We start from the raw sequence: 15,439 nt of genomic DNA, 5'->3' as shown, positions 1-15,439 counted from the left end.
GAGTTCCTCCCACCTGATACAACTCCAGCAGCATATGAACCAGCAGGTTATAGCTAACTTTAAGAAGCTATACATCAAGGAACTGTTCCTGAAGTGCTTCCACATGGTCTCAGATACAGATTTAACCCTTTCTGGAAGGAACACTGCAACATCCTTTCCTGTGTGAAGTTAACTGAGAAATCCTGGGACAATGTCTCTTGAAGGACATTGCTCTCTGCCTAGAAGAAAGTGTGGCCTAAAATTATATAGGACAGAGACGATGAAGGCTGTGTAGAGAAGCCTGAGCCTTCAATTGACCCTGTGGCTGATGAGAACATCACTACAGTAGAGTCCATAGGCTTGCAGCTGGACAGTGGTGATATTAATGAACTGGTAGAGGAATACTCAGAGGAACTGTCTACAGAGGAACTTCAGCAACTTCTGGCTGAGCAACAGAGAATGGCAGAGGAGAAGCTTTCTGAAGAGGAGGGGGAGTATCAACAATCCTGAAAAGATGGACAGAGCTATAAACATTTGTAGAGAAGACCCACACAGAGAAAAAGTGAGTCGTTGCACTATTTGCTTAATGACAATGTCACGTCATACTACAAAACAGTGATAACGACAGAAATGGACAACCTTAGCCCAGTTTTTTTAGTTCTAAAAAAGTTGAGACCTAGTGAGCCAGAAGCAGGTCCTACTGGGCTAGACTTTGCTAAAGAGAGAAAGGACACCAGAGAGCCAGATTCCTGATGTTCCTTTGGAAAGGACACTTCTTCCAAACAATGACCACCTTCCATTTCATCCTCCTTCCTGCAAGCCACAGATATCAACTTGAATGGTCACTATAGTATGAAATTGTTGTTTCTGGTAAACTAGGCACATTGTATAACTTTTTGGTGAACACATTAGAAAAGCTCTTGGTGTTTCTGGTAAATTATGCACACTATACAACCCTTTTTATTATGAAAGGTTTAGTTAAGAGATGCTTTGGGAGGTTCAGAATGCATTATGGGTATTTCCATTATTTCTTATGGGAAAAACAGTCGTGACTTATAACCAATCTGAGTTACAACCAGCCCTTGCAAACAAATTGAGTTCGTAAATCAAGGGTCCACTGTAAAGGGATTTAAGATCATGAATCTTTTACAATGATACCAAATATACTACAATGAACAGAAAGACAAATATAATAAATTTTATTAGAAGCTATATTAAAAACCACTGGGCTGCAGGGAATTTTTATATTTATGCATTTATAGCTCACTAAGGCTGGTATTGAAAACTATATTAAAAATCAGTATTGTTGAAATAAATACATTTCAAATGCAAAGCAATCTTGGTTTTCACAGAAGAGGAAGGGGTACTGAAATCACTTTTGCACACCATGGCCAAGATTTTTACGGAAATGAAATAGAGCATAATAAAATGAAAGTACTGTACTGCATAAAATAAGGATAAGTATTGTTTCCTAACACACATTTTGATCTTTGGTGGGTGTGCCTTTCCACACACCCATAGAGAGACTTACATAAATGTTCATAGTGGCATTATTTATAAGAGCCAAAGAATGGAAAAAACCTAGATGTCCATCAAGAGAAATGACTAAATGACAGAAAATTATACACCAATAAAAAGGAATGATTTAAGCTACAATATGGATGAAACTTGAAAACATTGTACAAGAGACCAGATAGTGTACTATTCCACTTACATGAATGACTGGAATAGGCAAATTCATGGAGAAAAAAAGGAGCTAGCAGTTGCCTATGGCTGGGAGAGAATCAAGGGAAAGTGGTATAGGATTTCTTTCCGACGTGATTTTGGGGTGACAGGGTATGTGATGGTACTAGGGCCTGATCCCAGAGGCACTGTACCACAGTTACACTCCCAGTCCTTTTTATTTGATTTATTTATTTTTATTTTGAGACGGGGTCTTGCTAAGTTTTCCTAACTGGGTTTAAACTTACGACTTTCTTACCTCAGCCTCCTGAATAGCTGAAATTACAAGCATGTGCCACCATGCCCACTGATAAAAGACTGTAAAACTGCTTGTGACAACAGCTGCACATCTCTCTGAATACAGTAAAGAACTGTCACTTGTAGATATTTTTAAATGGATGAATTCCATGTTATGCAAATTATATCTCAATAATGCTGCTATAAAAATCTGTGTAAGCAAAATATGAATTATTTTGCTCCTGTGATTACACTGGATCAGGGGAAGTCATGGAAAGTATTGAGAGTGAATTACTGTGAAACAGACACTTACTACTTATCTTTTGCTTGGGGCCTCCTGCACACCACAAGTCCATGCTTTCTCTTTCCATCTTAAACTTGGTTTCAGAGCATTCACTGGCACAGAGCTATAAATGCTTGAAACTGCTTATACTAAAATAACTATTTCCTACTGGTGTTTTTTTTTTAAGATTTAAATTAGCATGTGCAGATCTCTAGAAGCATAGAAACTGCATGGAGTACCACATGGATGACCTCGTAAGAAATTTTAAAAATTATAAAATATTTTATATTATCTTATGCCATTAATAAGTAGAATATATAATACAAAATTCTACAGGTGTTTTATTATATAGTATATCTATTTCAGAAATGTTAAATATTGTATTTAACTTACATGATTAATTCCTATTAAATAATACAAATATTTTATATTAACATATTAGGACATATAAGGAAGGTAAAAATTAGGAAAAGTTAAAACAAAATTATTAATCAAGAATTATCTGGGGCTAAGCTGCAGGGAAAAAAATAAAAGAAGATGTCCATAGTTTAAAAAAAAATTACAGCTTAAAAAACCAAAGAATAAATCTGAAGGAAACCCTTGGCTGATAACATGTCATACAAATTCAGATCTATCAAGAACAGTGGGCATTACACTCAGAAAAGGCACATCATGATCTTTTTAAAATGCAGCTTTGGGCAGCAAATGGTAAAATCTGGTGAATAAAGTCACACGCTAAGGTTAAACAGCTTGGATTTATTTTTGTTAGCAGAGACAGGGCAATAAGTTGACATGAACGAGTGATTAACGTGGTGGGATATCATCGTGCCGGTCACATTTCAAGTCCTGGCCGCTTGCTCTGGTCTCCTCTCTCTCACCCTTTTCTACTAGGGCCCTGCCTCAAGTCCCATGCAAGACAGACAGCTGCTTCAGCTCAGGCACCCACCACGCGGGAGTCCAGAGACCCTGGACACTGAACACTGGGTGGCTCTGCTGGGCCCGCAAGGGTACATGTTGAGGAAGAGGAGGAAGTTCAGGAATCAGGCATAAATGCAGAAGGAGCATCTCCTCTCCTCATCCCACAAAAGCTCTGAAAAATCCACTGAAAAATAAATACTTGATTATGGGAAATATCTCCAAAGGACATAAAATTGATAACATAAATGGTCACAGAGATATTTTTCTGTCTCGAGACAGAAAATTGAAACAAAACAGACCCTAAATATTTACAAATTGTTCACTGTAGGTCAAGGCACAGTGCTCAGCAATGAACAAACCATGGTGATGTGAACAACTGTCTCATGGGAACACTGCCCAACACTCAGGCCATCAGACCCAAGTCCCTTTCCTAACACACACAAAAGCATGCACAATTTAAGCCAAGCCTATGAGGTCTGTTATAGCTTTAATACGCCTATAAAAGGGCCATATGACTCCCTGATGCTGAACATGAATCCTGCAGCAATCCTGCACTGTGGAAGACCCCGAGTGACACGTTCAGCAAGTGAGAGGGGTGGGCTGAGCACCTAACTCAAAGCTTGAGTCCAGGAATTACGAGCAACAAAAATTAAGAAAATGATTTTGAGAAGGAGGCTATTCCAACAGAGAAAAACAGAATGGACACTTGAATCCATAACCAATGAAGAGAATGAATGGGGGGTGATTTACGCAGGGTGATTTATGCACAGTCACGGAAAAAACAAACAGAAAGCAGAAAAAAAACATGCAAAATACAATTTAATGTAAGTAGTAAAATGGAACACTTGTTGAACTATAACATTTTCCAAATCCCAAAATAAGTTAAATCCAGCAATGTGCAACAGGGATGGATATTTCCCTACACTGAATGTAAATAACTTTCCAGAGACTTGTTTTTACTTTAGTTGCTAAGAGAAAAAGAGACACTTGACAGAAATAGCGTTGGGGAAAAATACAAGGTAAACCAAAGGTCACAGGAGATGACAAGCTATGCTCACAGGAAAACAACAAATGGAAAGGAACTATAAGAGAATGACAGAGTCTTACTGAGGTGTGAGGAAAAAAATGACAAGAAAGAAAAAAAATTAACCAGGGAGAACGTAATACAAATAACGAGAGGACCATGGCACAGATCCAGTGAAGTCACGGTGTCAACAATTTCACTGCCTCCACAGCCAACCGCTGGGAGGTTACAAACTTACTTTGTAAAACCCTCACTGTACTCAAGGCTGGAAAGAAATAAAAATAAGGAGAAGGATCCAACACCTACATTCCATGTTTTCTGTGCAACTGAAGTAATTTCAACCCCATCTCTCTATAGCTGCAAAATTCAAGATTTTATAATCAGGACATTTAAACCACTCATAAACCAGTGACCTCAAGTGGATTCTATATTAAGTTAGTTCAGTTATAAATGAATGGTACTTTTCCTCTGTTAACCGTGAGAGAACAGTGTCTATGGAAGATCATTAAGAACAACTGCAAGAGTATCATGCTAAAGTTATCTCAGAAATTAAATGAAATGAAAATTCCTAGTATCTCAGCACTGGTATTTTTCCCCTTTTTTACCCTTTGGCACGCTGAGGTCCAACAACTGGTGTGCTTTGTGGTTTAAAATAATCCTCTACTCACTTATCCAGCCAAAAATGGTCCCACCTTTGGTGACAGCAATGAAGACATCTTAGTTTCCCTCACCTTCTTGTCAATTAATAGCTATCCAAGTTAAAAGGCACTTCTATGATGAAATAAGTCAAAGAGAAAGGAATACGCTCTTGATAGCTAAACCAATAATACAGGATCTTCAATGTGAGAGTAATTTCTTTAGTTCTGCATCAAACTTTCATCATCTTCAATGATGTTAAATTTCTGTCCAAGTCAATAAACTTGGATTAATTATTTGACATCCTGTGAACTCGAAAATGCATCTATTAACACCACCTAAAGTTGTCCTGGAAAGCACACAGAAGTACTTCTAACTACTGCTACAAATGAAAATAAGTCATAATCTATAGCAAAGACAGGCACCAAAATTACACAACTCAAAAATATAAAATTTTTAAGCTCTAAATTTACACAGACTTCATTCATTAAAGTATATTTATTTAACAAGTGCCACATGGCATTCAAACTGTGCCTATTGTTCAGTTTACCCAAACTTATTTTTAGAGAATCAAAAGCTCCTGCATAAGCTGGGAATCACCCTTTCACCAGGTCCTATCTCTTGCGCTTGGAAAGGGACAGTAATCTTCTGACCTATGCAACGGGGAGAAAAGTGGGACCCCATAGAGCTGTTTCCTACAAGTCTGCAGATGTTTAAAAGACTAAACCAAGAAGAAAGAGGAAAAGGAAGAAGGAAGAGAAGGAAAAAACAAGGAGGGAACACTGAGGAGGGAAGAAGGAAGAGGCGAAAGATGACAGAGGAAGAAAGACGGAGGGATGAAGGAGGACAGAAGAAGAAAAAAGGAGGAGAAAGAGTTGTACTTGTGAACCAAACACTTAAAAACCATGGGGAAATCAAAACAATCCTAGGGATCATCATTGCAAGTCTGGCTGTTTCTTTCTCAGCTTCCTTTTAAAAACCTTCAGACCTAGATCCTAGATTGCTGATATTAAAAACTCTGGAAGCTCCTCATATTCCTTCAGGCAGCCCTCTCTCTAGCTGAGCCAAGAGGGCAATGGATTGACCCAGTATGGTGGATTCAGTATCTTTCCTCTGCAAGTGATCTGTGACTTCCCTGAGGCTCACCTTCCACAATCCATTAGCCAAAGCCTGTTCTGTGCATATTCTGACCACCCAAGATCTCAACTAACTGTCTGCCTTCTTCTTGAGTTGGCCCTAGATTAATACTACCAGGCTTTGCATACCCTTCACTACCACATACGCCTATTGAGAATCTACAGCTCCATTAAAGAATTCAAGGGAAATTGCAGAACCACATTCTGTCAAGTAGCAGTTCTTCCTGCAGCATCTTATTGTTTAATACAAGGAAAGAGGAAAGAAAAAGACCCTAGGGGGAAAAAAAGCTTGAGCTATGTTATAGCTGGTATCTAGATGTCCCCCAAAGCCTCTGGTGCTTACAGATAGAGTTTTTTGGAGGTGGCTGCATCTAGAGTATGTGAACACGGATTACAAGTGTGATAATTAAATCAGTCCACTCACTGAAGGCCCACCTGGGTATGAGTGGCACCAATCAATAGGCTTATGGCTTGAATGGGATCAAAAGGAAAGGAAGGCCCGTTGCTTGCTGCTTGCTGCTTCCTGCCTGCTGCACCATGGACTGCTTCTCCTCTGCAATGCCCTTCTGCCGTGCCACCCTGGAACCTATGGAACCTATGGACTGAAACTTCTATGAATGTGAACTAAAATAAACCTTTTCTTCCTTTAATCTGTGTGTGCTGGGTATTTTGTCCAGCAATGACAAAGCAACTACGGCAAGCTATGATGGGAAACAGCAATTTATGGGTACCAGTCTGACCTTCATACTCTAACCTCAATAGTGGAAGAAAAGATGCAATTTCTCCTGAGCAAGCCCACTTAACAGGAAAAAAAAAAAAAAAAAAAGGAATCTGAGTAGAAACTGACAAACTAGAGGTAAATGGAGATAGAAGTGAAGGCGAAAAACATGAGGCAGTGCCACGCAGAGCACGCGCTGTGACAAAACCGTCATCCAGAAGTTTTGACTCAGCAGAACATTTCAAAACTTCTTACAGGACAAGAGCTCTGGGATCGTATCTCCAGGGAAGTATAATCAATTTCTTATCTTCATAGAATTATCTAATGATCTTTACTTGGGACCAAAAAAAAATGCAACAAAACAGCAACTATTGCTAAGTGCTAACATCCCCAGGTACAAAATTAATTTTTAAAAAGGAAAAGAAATGTTCGTTTACCCTTGCTGATGTATGTGAAAATCTCTTCAATACAAACAACAAATAGGTTGGCCTAAAGAAATTCTTTTTAGTCCTTCTTTTTCCAATTAGAACTGCTAATTTTTCTGGATCAAGGTACAGCATTTTTGTTTTATTTTCAAAATCAAGTTATATAAAATAATGTACTGGGTAAAACAAAACAGATTTCTATCTTAAAAGGAACTCAAATGCTGAGAGCAAAAGCAAGAGGAGCTAAAAGTCTACATCGGAAATCATGTTTATGAGAGGTATTTATATTTTTTAAAATACAGTATGTTGGCTGGGGATGTAACTCAGAGGTAGAGCACTTGCTTAGCATGTAAGACAATCAGGGTTTGATCCTAGTGCTGCAAAAAAAAAAAACTTAATACATTATATCCATTAACTATTTAAAAGAGAAAAAAGGAGGCAGGCATCCAGGCACGGACATGCCTGTAACCTCAGCACTCTGAGGTAGAAGGATCCCAAGTCTGAGCCAAGTCTGGAAAATTGAGACCTTGTCTCAAAAAAGGGTTGGAGATGTAGCTCAATGCAAAGGCCCTAGGATCAATCCAGTCCCGCTAGAAAGAAAGGAAAGAAAGAAAGAAAGAAAGAATGAAAGAAAGAAAGAAAGAAAAAGAAAGAGGGAGGGAGGAAAAACAGTGAAGAATTCTACTTTACTCATATGTAAAATAATTACAAATTAGCCAGGGAGGGGACCTGGGCAAGGTATAGAGCTTCTCAAAGAAATGTTAGGTATGCTCCAACACAGAAATGAAAAACTACATGTTAAATAACTAACCAAGATTTTTAAAAAATATTACTTTATGTTGATTTCTAACATTATCTACAAGAATTCTTTTCCCAGTTCTACCACTTTCTCAACTGTATGACCCTGAGCAGGTTAATTTGCTTTTGTAAGCTTCAGTGGCACCATTAATAAAATGGGTGTTAATAACATCTACCTCCAAATGACAGATAATACACGTAAATCACACAACACAACAGTGCTCTGTACTGGTTAATGTTTAAAAAATTAATTCTTGCGAGGCAAGGTGCTGCACACCTATAACTCCAGCACACGAGAGGCTAAGGCAGGAAAACACCGAGAGTTGGAGGCCAGAACTACACAGCAAGACCCTGTCTCAAAGACAAAACAAAAAAGAAAACTAAATTTTCAATTCTTTCTCCCTATGTTTTCTTTATAGTGCTTTTATTATCAAAATAGATACATCCAAGTAGATATTCACAGAAATTGTCATTTTTGGTCATCACTAATTATGAATCTCTTCTACCTAAATGATTTGACCTTTGGGACCCTCTAACTACTAGGATTTAGCAGACACAAAAGATATTTTAAAACTTTTCTTTGGATGAAGGATATATGAATATGCATTTCTGGTTAGTACTTAATGTTTCTGCTTATGACACTAACCAAAAAAGAGTATATGTATTGGTATTGACTACTAAATAGTAAAAACACTGCTTAACACCAAAAGAATGTAACAATCTGTATACACACTTACAAACAGAACACATGACCTTCAAACGTGTCTTTCACCTTTCAAATATTTAATATTTCCATATATTCCACTTCTACTTTCAAAATACTAAACATCAAGCATCCCTGCTGTGTTCTGTAAGTCTCTTCACTATTGTATCATTTTAGATGTCAACATCTGTACTTATGCCTGTGCATTACTGTTTTGTTTTTGCTTTTGTTTTGTTTTGAGATGAGATCTCACTATGTAGTTCAAGCTGGCCTTGAAGTCACTATGTAGCTCAGGTTAGCCTTGAACTTGTACTGATTCTCCTGCCTCAGCCTCCTAAGTGCTGGGATTACAGGCATGCACCACCACGCCCAGCTGTGTGTGGTACTGTTGAGCAAACCCAGGTCCTTGCATGTACTAGGCAAACCACTACTGACCTACCCCCAGCTCATATAACATTAAGATATGTACTTTTTTTCAAGTACTAAAAGAAGTACATAGTTCCAATTGGGATAAATACACAAAACCTTTGATCCCAGTGCCAAAGACATTTAAATGTCTCGAGTGACATTTAAGTAACTGTCAGTGGCTCATACCAAGAGGTCAGTTTTGCACAGTGGCTAAGCACACAGTCAACATAGAGCAGCTGAAGTACTTCCACTCAAATTTTCCCTCAGGGCTGGGGATATAGCTCAGTGGCACAAGCGCCTGCCTGGTAAGCGCAAGGTCCTGAGTTCGATTCCCAGTACCGGAGAAAAACCAAAAACCAAAAACCAAAAAAAAAAAAAAACTTGTCAAATCTTCTCTGAGTTTTATGGTTTTACAGGTGATAAATGATTACCTGCCCCAAGTAGGTTTTGTGATTTTTGAGAGGAGAATGTAGATCAAGCAGTGAAAATAAACACGTTACCATACATTAAGTGTATCGGTGTGTCATGCAACACAGATAGTAATGCTATCACAAGTATTTTAATTTTTTCCTAATTTCCAAATTTCCTTTCTCCATCTCATTGTTCTCCTCAAAGCTTTTTCCTTTTCTCTGCCTCTCTCTACCTTCTATGCACTTCTGTGAGACTTGACAATGTGGGCCTGTCTTGGCCTCACTGGGACCTGCTGAATACCACGGAGCTTACAGATCCCTGCTCTCAGGAGAAAAAGTCCCTCCATGCACTTCTAACAGGGGCTCTATTGAAATCAACAAAAGAACACCTGGCATTTTTTGCAATTTGAGAAAGCAAATAAAACTGGGAACAATTTTTATCAGCCCATATGCACTTAGAACCATTGACAGTCCTACATACATAGTCCTACATACACAAAAAGACTAGTTCTTTTGTGCACAGTAAAATTATTTGGTAGAATTGCAAAGAAAAAAAACCTTACATATATATATAGATAGATAGATAAATAGATAGATATATAAAGATACATAATAGAAGAAAAACACAACAATCCCTGATTTAGGTTAGATGACTTACAAGGCCTCTTCTCTCTAAAACTCTGTTTTCACTTAGCTACACAATTTTTTTTTTTTTTAGACAAGGTCTTGTTAAAGCACTTAGTTGCCCAGGTTGAGCTCCAACTTTTCAGTCCTCAGCTTTTTCTGAGCATTGATTACAGGCATTTACCATATGTAAATTTGAAAAAGGACTTCAGGGAAATGCTGTACTTTTGATTTTTACTGTCATAACTAATCGTAAAAGAAGGTTGGCAGGAGAACAAAAATGCACTGTGAAATGTCTCCTTCCTATTTACAGCAGTCTAACAAAGCTTTGATTGGTAGGCAAACTGTATCGGTACTGAATTACTTAGTTTAACAAATGTACATTGAGAAAGAGACAGACAGACAGACATTCGCGCTATCCTTGCAAAATACTTCCAAAGCTGTGATTCCTAGGAGCCTTTTCCTGCCAGGGAAGCAGTACTGCTGACAATGTACCGTCATGCTGACTCAGTGCTACCAAATGAAAATCCACAATTTTAAGTACAGCTCATCTATACTTAGGCAGTGCATAAAGACATGCATACAAACAGGACACACCTTTGGCTTGCAGCTTACTACCATGCTCCATTCTCCCGCCCATTATTGGTTATCAAATGGGATAAAATGTACATCTACATCCTTCGCACCTGACCACTTGAGAAACTACAACGGTTCCAGGGGAAGACACAGAGAAGAAAGTAGCCTGTCTAATTCACCGACATCAGGGTTCCTGACAAAAAGAAATCTGCTGACTGTACAACAAAATAAACTATCAAGTAACCTATTACTAATGCTACAGAAAATTTATGCTGCTCAGCTGGTTAAAAAAAAAAAAAAGGAAAGACTAGCTTATTCTAAAAAAAAAAAAAAAGCAATTTCAGGATTATCAATATTAAATCATCAGTAAGACTCTGTAGGTGATATCTTCCCCAACCTTGGCCAATTGAACAAGTAAGTTTTATCCTTTTGCCAGAAAACATGCAATCCCTTCAGTATAATTTCGAGACAAAAGACTGAATATTTTGAATATTACAGTGCTATTTTCCAAGAGCGAAATTAGTCCAAACTAGATAGACAACCTTGAGGACAGCAAGGTCACCTACAATCAAATGTGATTATTTTGACTATTATTTCTAGGATTCTATAGTATAATAAACTTTTAGTATGGGCTGATCATCCCACTTGGGACAAAATAAAATATGTATTGAATTAACTGTCCGGTAAAGAATGTTTCTCCTTTTTTTCTTTCTTTCTTTTTTTTTTTCCTTGAGAAAACATCTGGCTGTGTTGCCCAGATTGGCCTCCGACACACAGACTCCAGCAACTCCTCCTGGGGCCTCAGCCTCCCAAGTAGTGGCCAGGACCATAGGCGGGTGCCATTATGCGCCTGCTTGGACATTTCTTTTGCAATACAGATTCACATCAACAGAAGCACCGTGTCACACCAAATCGTCAACATTTAAATGAAACCAAAATGTATTTCAAAAATAAAATTTTATGCTCCCATTTAGGGATAAAAACTGAAACAAGAACACTAAAGAAAAAATTAAGAAGAAAATTAAGGTGTTTCACACTGTCATAATCTTGGAGCTTTATGGATCATTAGGTAATACATTCCTGATTACCTTACTCTTAGTCAATCAGTGATCTTATTAATAAAAGTAATTCCTGAACTACTTTAAATGACCTATATCGTCTCTTCTGTCAAGGACTGTTCAGCTTCACCTAGTTACGTGAATTTAAATAATTTGTCTTCTGGAAAGCTGTTAAACTTGGGTAATTAGGACACCATTTTGCATTCAAGTGATCTCATATACTTTCTAAGCAGTACTCAAGCAGCTAAGGGAGTTAATGTTCTTTAACAGACTCAGAGTTTACTAATATGCCCAGCAATGCTCTATAAATATTAATTCATCATACAGTATTTTCAGTGTACTTACTAAGTTCTTAGGAAGCTTAATGATGATACGAACTGGCTTTCACCAGTGAATAAAAGTGAACAACCGCATTCACTTAGTTTTTGAAATTAAAATTATTCATTTCTAATGATTAGGGCCACCCCACAGCAGCAATGAACCTAGCCGGTTAATTCTCCTGACTGCAATCCTTGGGGAGCCCTCAGAACAAAGTCCAAAGTCATCAGCAAGCCAGGAAGATGCTGTCGCTCCAGTCCCTGCCTTCTTCTCTTGCCTCAGTGGTCCCTTAAATGCTAACTACGTGCAGTTAACAAACACACGCCCTCGTTCCCACATGCCAGCGTACCAGGGAAGCTGCGCCTCCAGCTGCCATGCCAGCTTTCAATGTTATCTATTTAATTAACAAAAAACCCGGTCCTAACTCACCCTGACACACAGCCCAGAAGCCCCTCCCTGGGACAGCCACCTCAACCATGAACTTGGGTCAGGCAGCACCTTCCCTGCCTGCAGGGCTGTCTGTGATCCCCACCAGAAACTAAGACTGAAAGGCAAAGTCAAGCTGCTCACCCACTCTTTCACCCTCCCACTTACCTATGAATTCCTTAAAGGACAGAGCTGTACCTTTTATCTGCAAATCCCCCAGAGCCTGGCACCAAAACTGCTACCTACCAAGAGCTCAATGAATGACTTTTAAATAAATGCATCAGCACGTGAATATAGAAACCCTGTAAGCTCACAGAAAAACCAGACTGATTTTATCTCTGAAATATAAAAGGAACCGCTAAAAAAAAAAAAAAAAAAAAAAAACTGTGTATGGATACCAGAATGCCATACGTTTTTCTATTTAATTAACAAAAAAATAGCAAGGGTCACAGAAAAACATGTTTTCAGGTTCAATGATAGTTTTCAGACAACTAAAAATGCCCATAATACAAGAAAACGCCTTACTTTCCTAACCGTCGGAACGGTTGGTCTGTGCTAAGTGAATCTTCCCAGGGCTGGCTGCAGATCCAGCCCTACTCATCACTGATTTCAGCTCTAGTATAAAGGGCACAGTAAACTCCAGTAGCTCCCAGGGGAAGCAGGCAGCAAGGTGTACTGCAGCACCTGACCACGTGCCAGCCACTGGGGTGATTTCTTACAATAACTATTTTGATGACAATACAGTAGTACTGTTTTCACTTCTTGAATTTATTCATACTGTTTAAGGTAAATTCTGCCAAATCATTCACACTTCACCAAAAGCTGGAGTCATTCTTCTCAACTGTGAGGTCTAATGCTGGAGGAATTAGAAGCCGCATGGCCCAAGTCAGTGATGGCAAACCTTTCAGAGACCACGTGCCAAGCTGCAACTCAAAACCCACTTACTTACTACAAAGTGCCAACACTGCAATTAAACCTGAATACTGAGGTTTCAGTTTGGAAAAATGACTCATACATTAACATCTTTTCAACACCACTGGCTCAGGCAGCTTCTGCCCCAAGTGGAGAGACCCAGGAATCCCAGCACTGTAGAAGAGCTTCTCCACAGCGATGAGGAAAGGGCACTGCCCGGTTCTCAAAACTGATGGTCTTTCAACAACACAGAGAAAGGCTAAGGTACTGCTGACAACATTACCAGCACGGGCAGACTCTGAGAGTGGCCAGCTTCAATCCTATGGTTTTCTTTTTCTGCCTCTCTACTTTCTTCTGTTCTTCTCCTCTCCCAGAAACTCTGTGATTTCTTTAAAGCACTGACTAACAAGCAAAATGCAAACTGTGGGAAACTCTATAGAGTAAAAGATCTCTTCAATGAATAAACTGTAAGGGGAAAAAAAGAAATGGAAGGAGAAAACTATAAGAGACTTTAAATAAAGCTAATTATAATGCATAGGCATTATTTGGGTCCTGATTCAAAGGAACAAACTTAAATATATATATACATATATATAATTTATATCAATATCCTACCAATATCTATATATATGATATTTATGAGACAACTGGAAGTTTTCCTGAAAAACTGGTTATTCTCTTAAGGAATTATTCTTAATTTTTAAATTTAATTTAAAACTACATGAACAAGTCCTATCTCACCGTGTACTTATAGCTGGGTGAACTGCCTGCCAGAGTGATGTATATAAATACAAAAAAAAAAATTTACATGGCCTCCAAAACATGTATTAAATTAGCCAGTAAGTTCAAAATAATTTTCTGACATGTCTGTGGGTAGATGATACTGATCTAAACATAGGTACAAAACAAATTAGGTTTTTAAAACATGATTCACACTTGTTCAGTAAATAACACAGCCCTAAATGCACCAAGAGGATTGCCGCGGATGAGGAAAGGGAAAGGGAGGACTTTTGAGGGAAGTCCACATGAGTAGGCATGAGTCCGCACACCACCGGCATCCAAAAATCTAAGTGAGCAGCGAACTTTCAAGTTTATTCTTACAGTTTGGGTTTCCTAGGAAGGTTAGTCTTCCCCCATGTTTCCCCAGTACCAGTGCTGAGTTAGAAAGTCGTCTCCACGGTGAGAGTAATCCAAACCCTGCCTTAATAAGTCTCCTCCTGGTGCACCATTTTGGGGGAAGTAAGGTGAGCGGCCTCCCCACTGCCCACCTCTTGGCTTGGGTTACCACGCTGCTGGAGGCATCTGGCACAACCCTCCAAAAGCAAAGCCTGCGCTTTGGGTTTGTCGGCCCTTTTCCCCCTTCATTTTGCACGTTTTGCACAGACAGTGAGCGCTATGCAAGGCTCGCACCAAGACTGTGCTCAGCTCACGCTACACACCGCGTCTCCGGGGCAACTGAGCGCTGAGGCGGGGTCGCGGGGTCGCTGAGTGGCGGGGGCCTGGGCCCGCCCGCCCGCCTCACCTGCCGCGCGCCGGGGTCGCCCCGCACCCGCGTGCTGAGCTCGTCGTGCCGAGTTTCGTCGCCGCCGCCCGAGCTGTAGACGAGGCGCAGCGGCACGATGCTCTGGCGCTCCAGGAAGCGGTTTTCGTTCCTCCTCTGCAGCTCCGTCAAGGAGGTGTCTCCTTCCAGGCGGGAAGGGGAGCAGGAGGGAGTGGAGAGAAAAGGCAAAAATAATGACCCTGAGCCCCGCACACGCCTCCACCCTGCGGCCCGACACCTCCGCAGCGTCGAAGCCGCGGCCGCCGCCGCCTCCCGGCCCATCTGGAGGGCGCGGAGCCCGCCGGACGCCTGGACCACTCGGCTCAGCATCAGCCTCGCGGCCCGGAAGCACAGCACCCCTTTCCCATGCCCCCCATCCCTGCTCTGCACAGGAAAAGCAGGCTCCTGGCCCGAGGCTTCCACGGCATCCGCGCGCCCCCACGGATGAATTTTTCATGCACTTCTCACCACCCTTCCAAATTTAAAAAAAAAAAATCTCCCCGCGCGCTTAGGAAATGGGGCGCCCCTTTTTAATGCGTCTGCGGCTCCGAGGATGCCCGGAAAATGTACGTGCCCAGGGCACCGAGG

General features: G+C 40.1%; 1 protein-coding gene across 5 annotated transcripts in view; it reads right to left on the bottom strand.

Moving 5' to 3' along the window:
- The window catches only part of Adam22 (ADAM metallopeptidase domain 22), a gene marked incomplete at its 5' end in the record, with an annotated part of 230,265 nt that extends 215,271 nt beyond the window's left edge, over window positions 1-14,994 (bottom strand). For all 5 annotated transcript variants that reach the window (XM_013516010.1, XM_013516012.1, XM_013516013.1 and 2 more), the window contains 1 exon segment: window positions 14,834-14,994. In XM_013516010.1, coding sequence (XP_013371464.1) covers window positions 14,834-14,994 — 161 coding nt within the window.
- Between the last annotated feature and the right edge of the window lie 445 nt (window positions 14,995-15,439).

The sequence above is a fragment of the Chinchilla lanigera genome, unplaced genomic scaffold, assembly GCF_000276665.1.
Source record: "Chinchilla lanigera isolate Chin_1 unplaced genomic scaffold, ChiLan1.0 scaffold00031, whole genome shotgun sequence".
NCBI lineage: Eukaryota > Metazoa > Chordata > Mammalia > Rodentia > Chinchillidae > Chinchilla > Chinchilla lanigera.
This window is presented reverse-complemented; position numbering and strand designations above follow the sequence as displayed.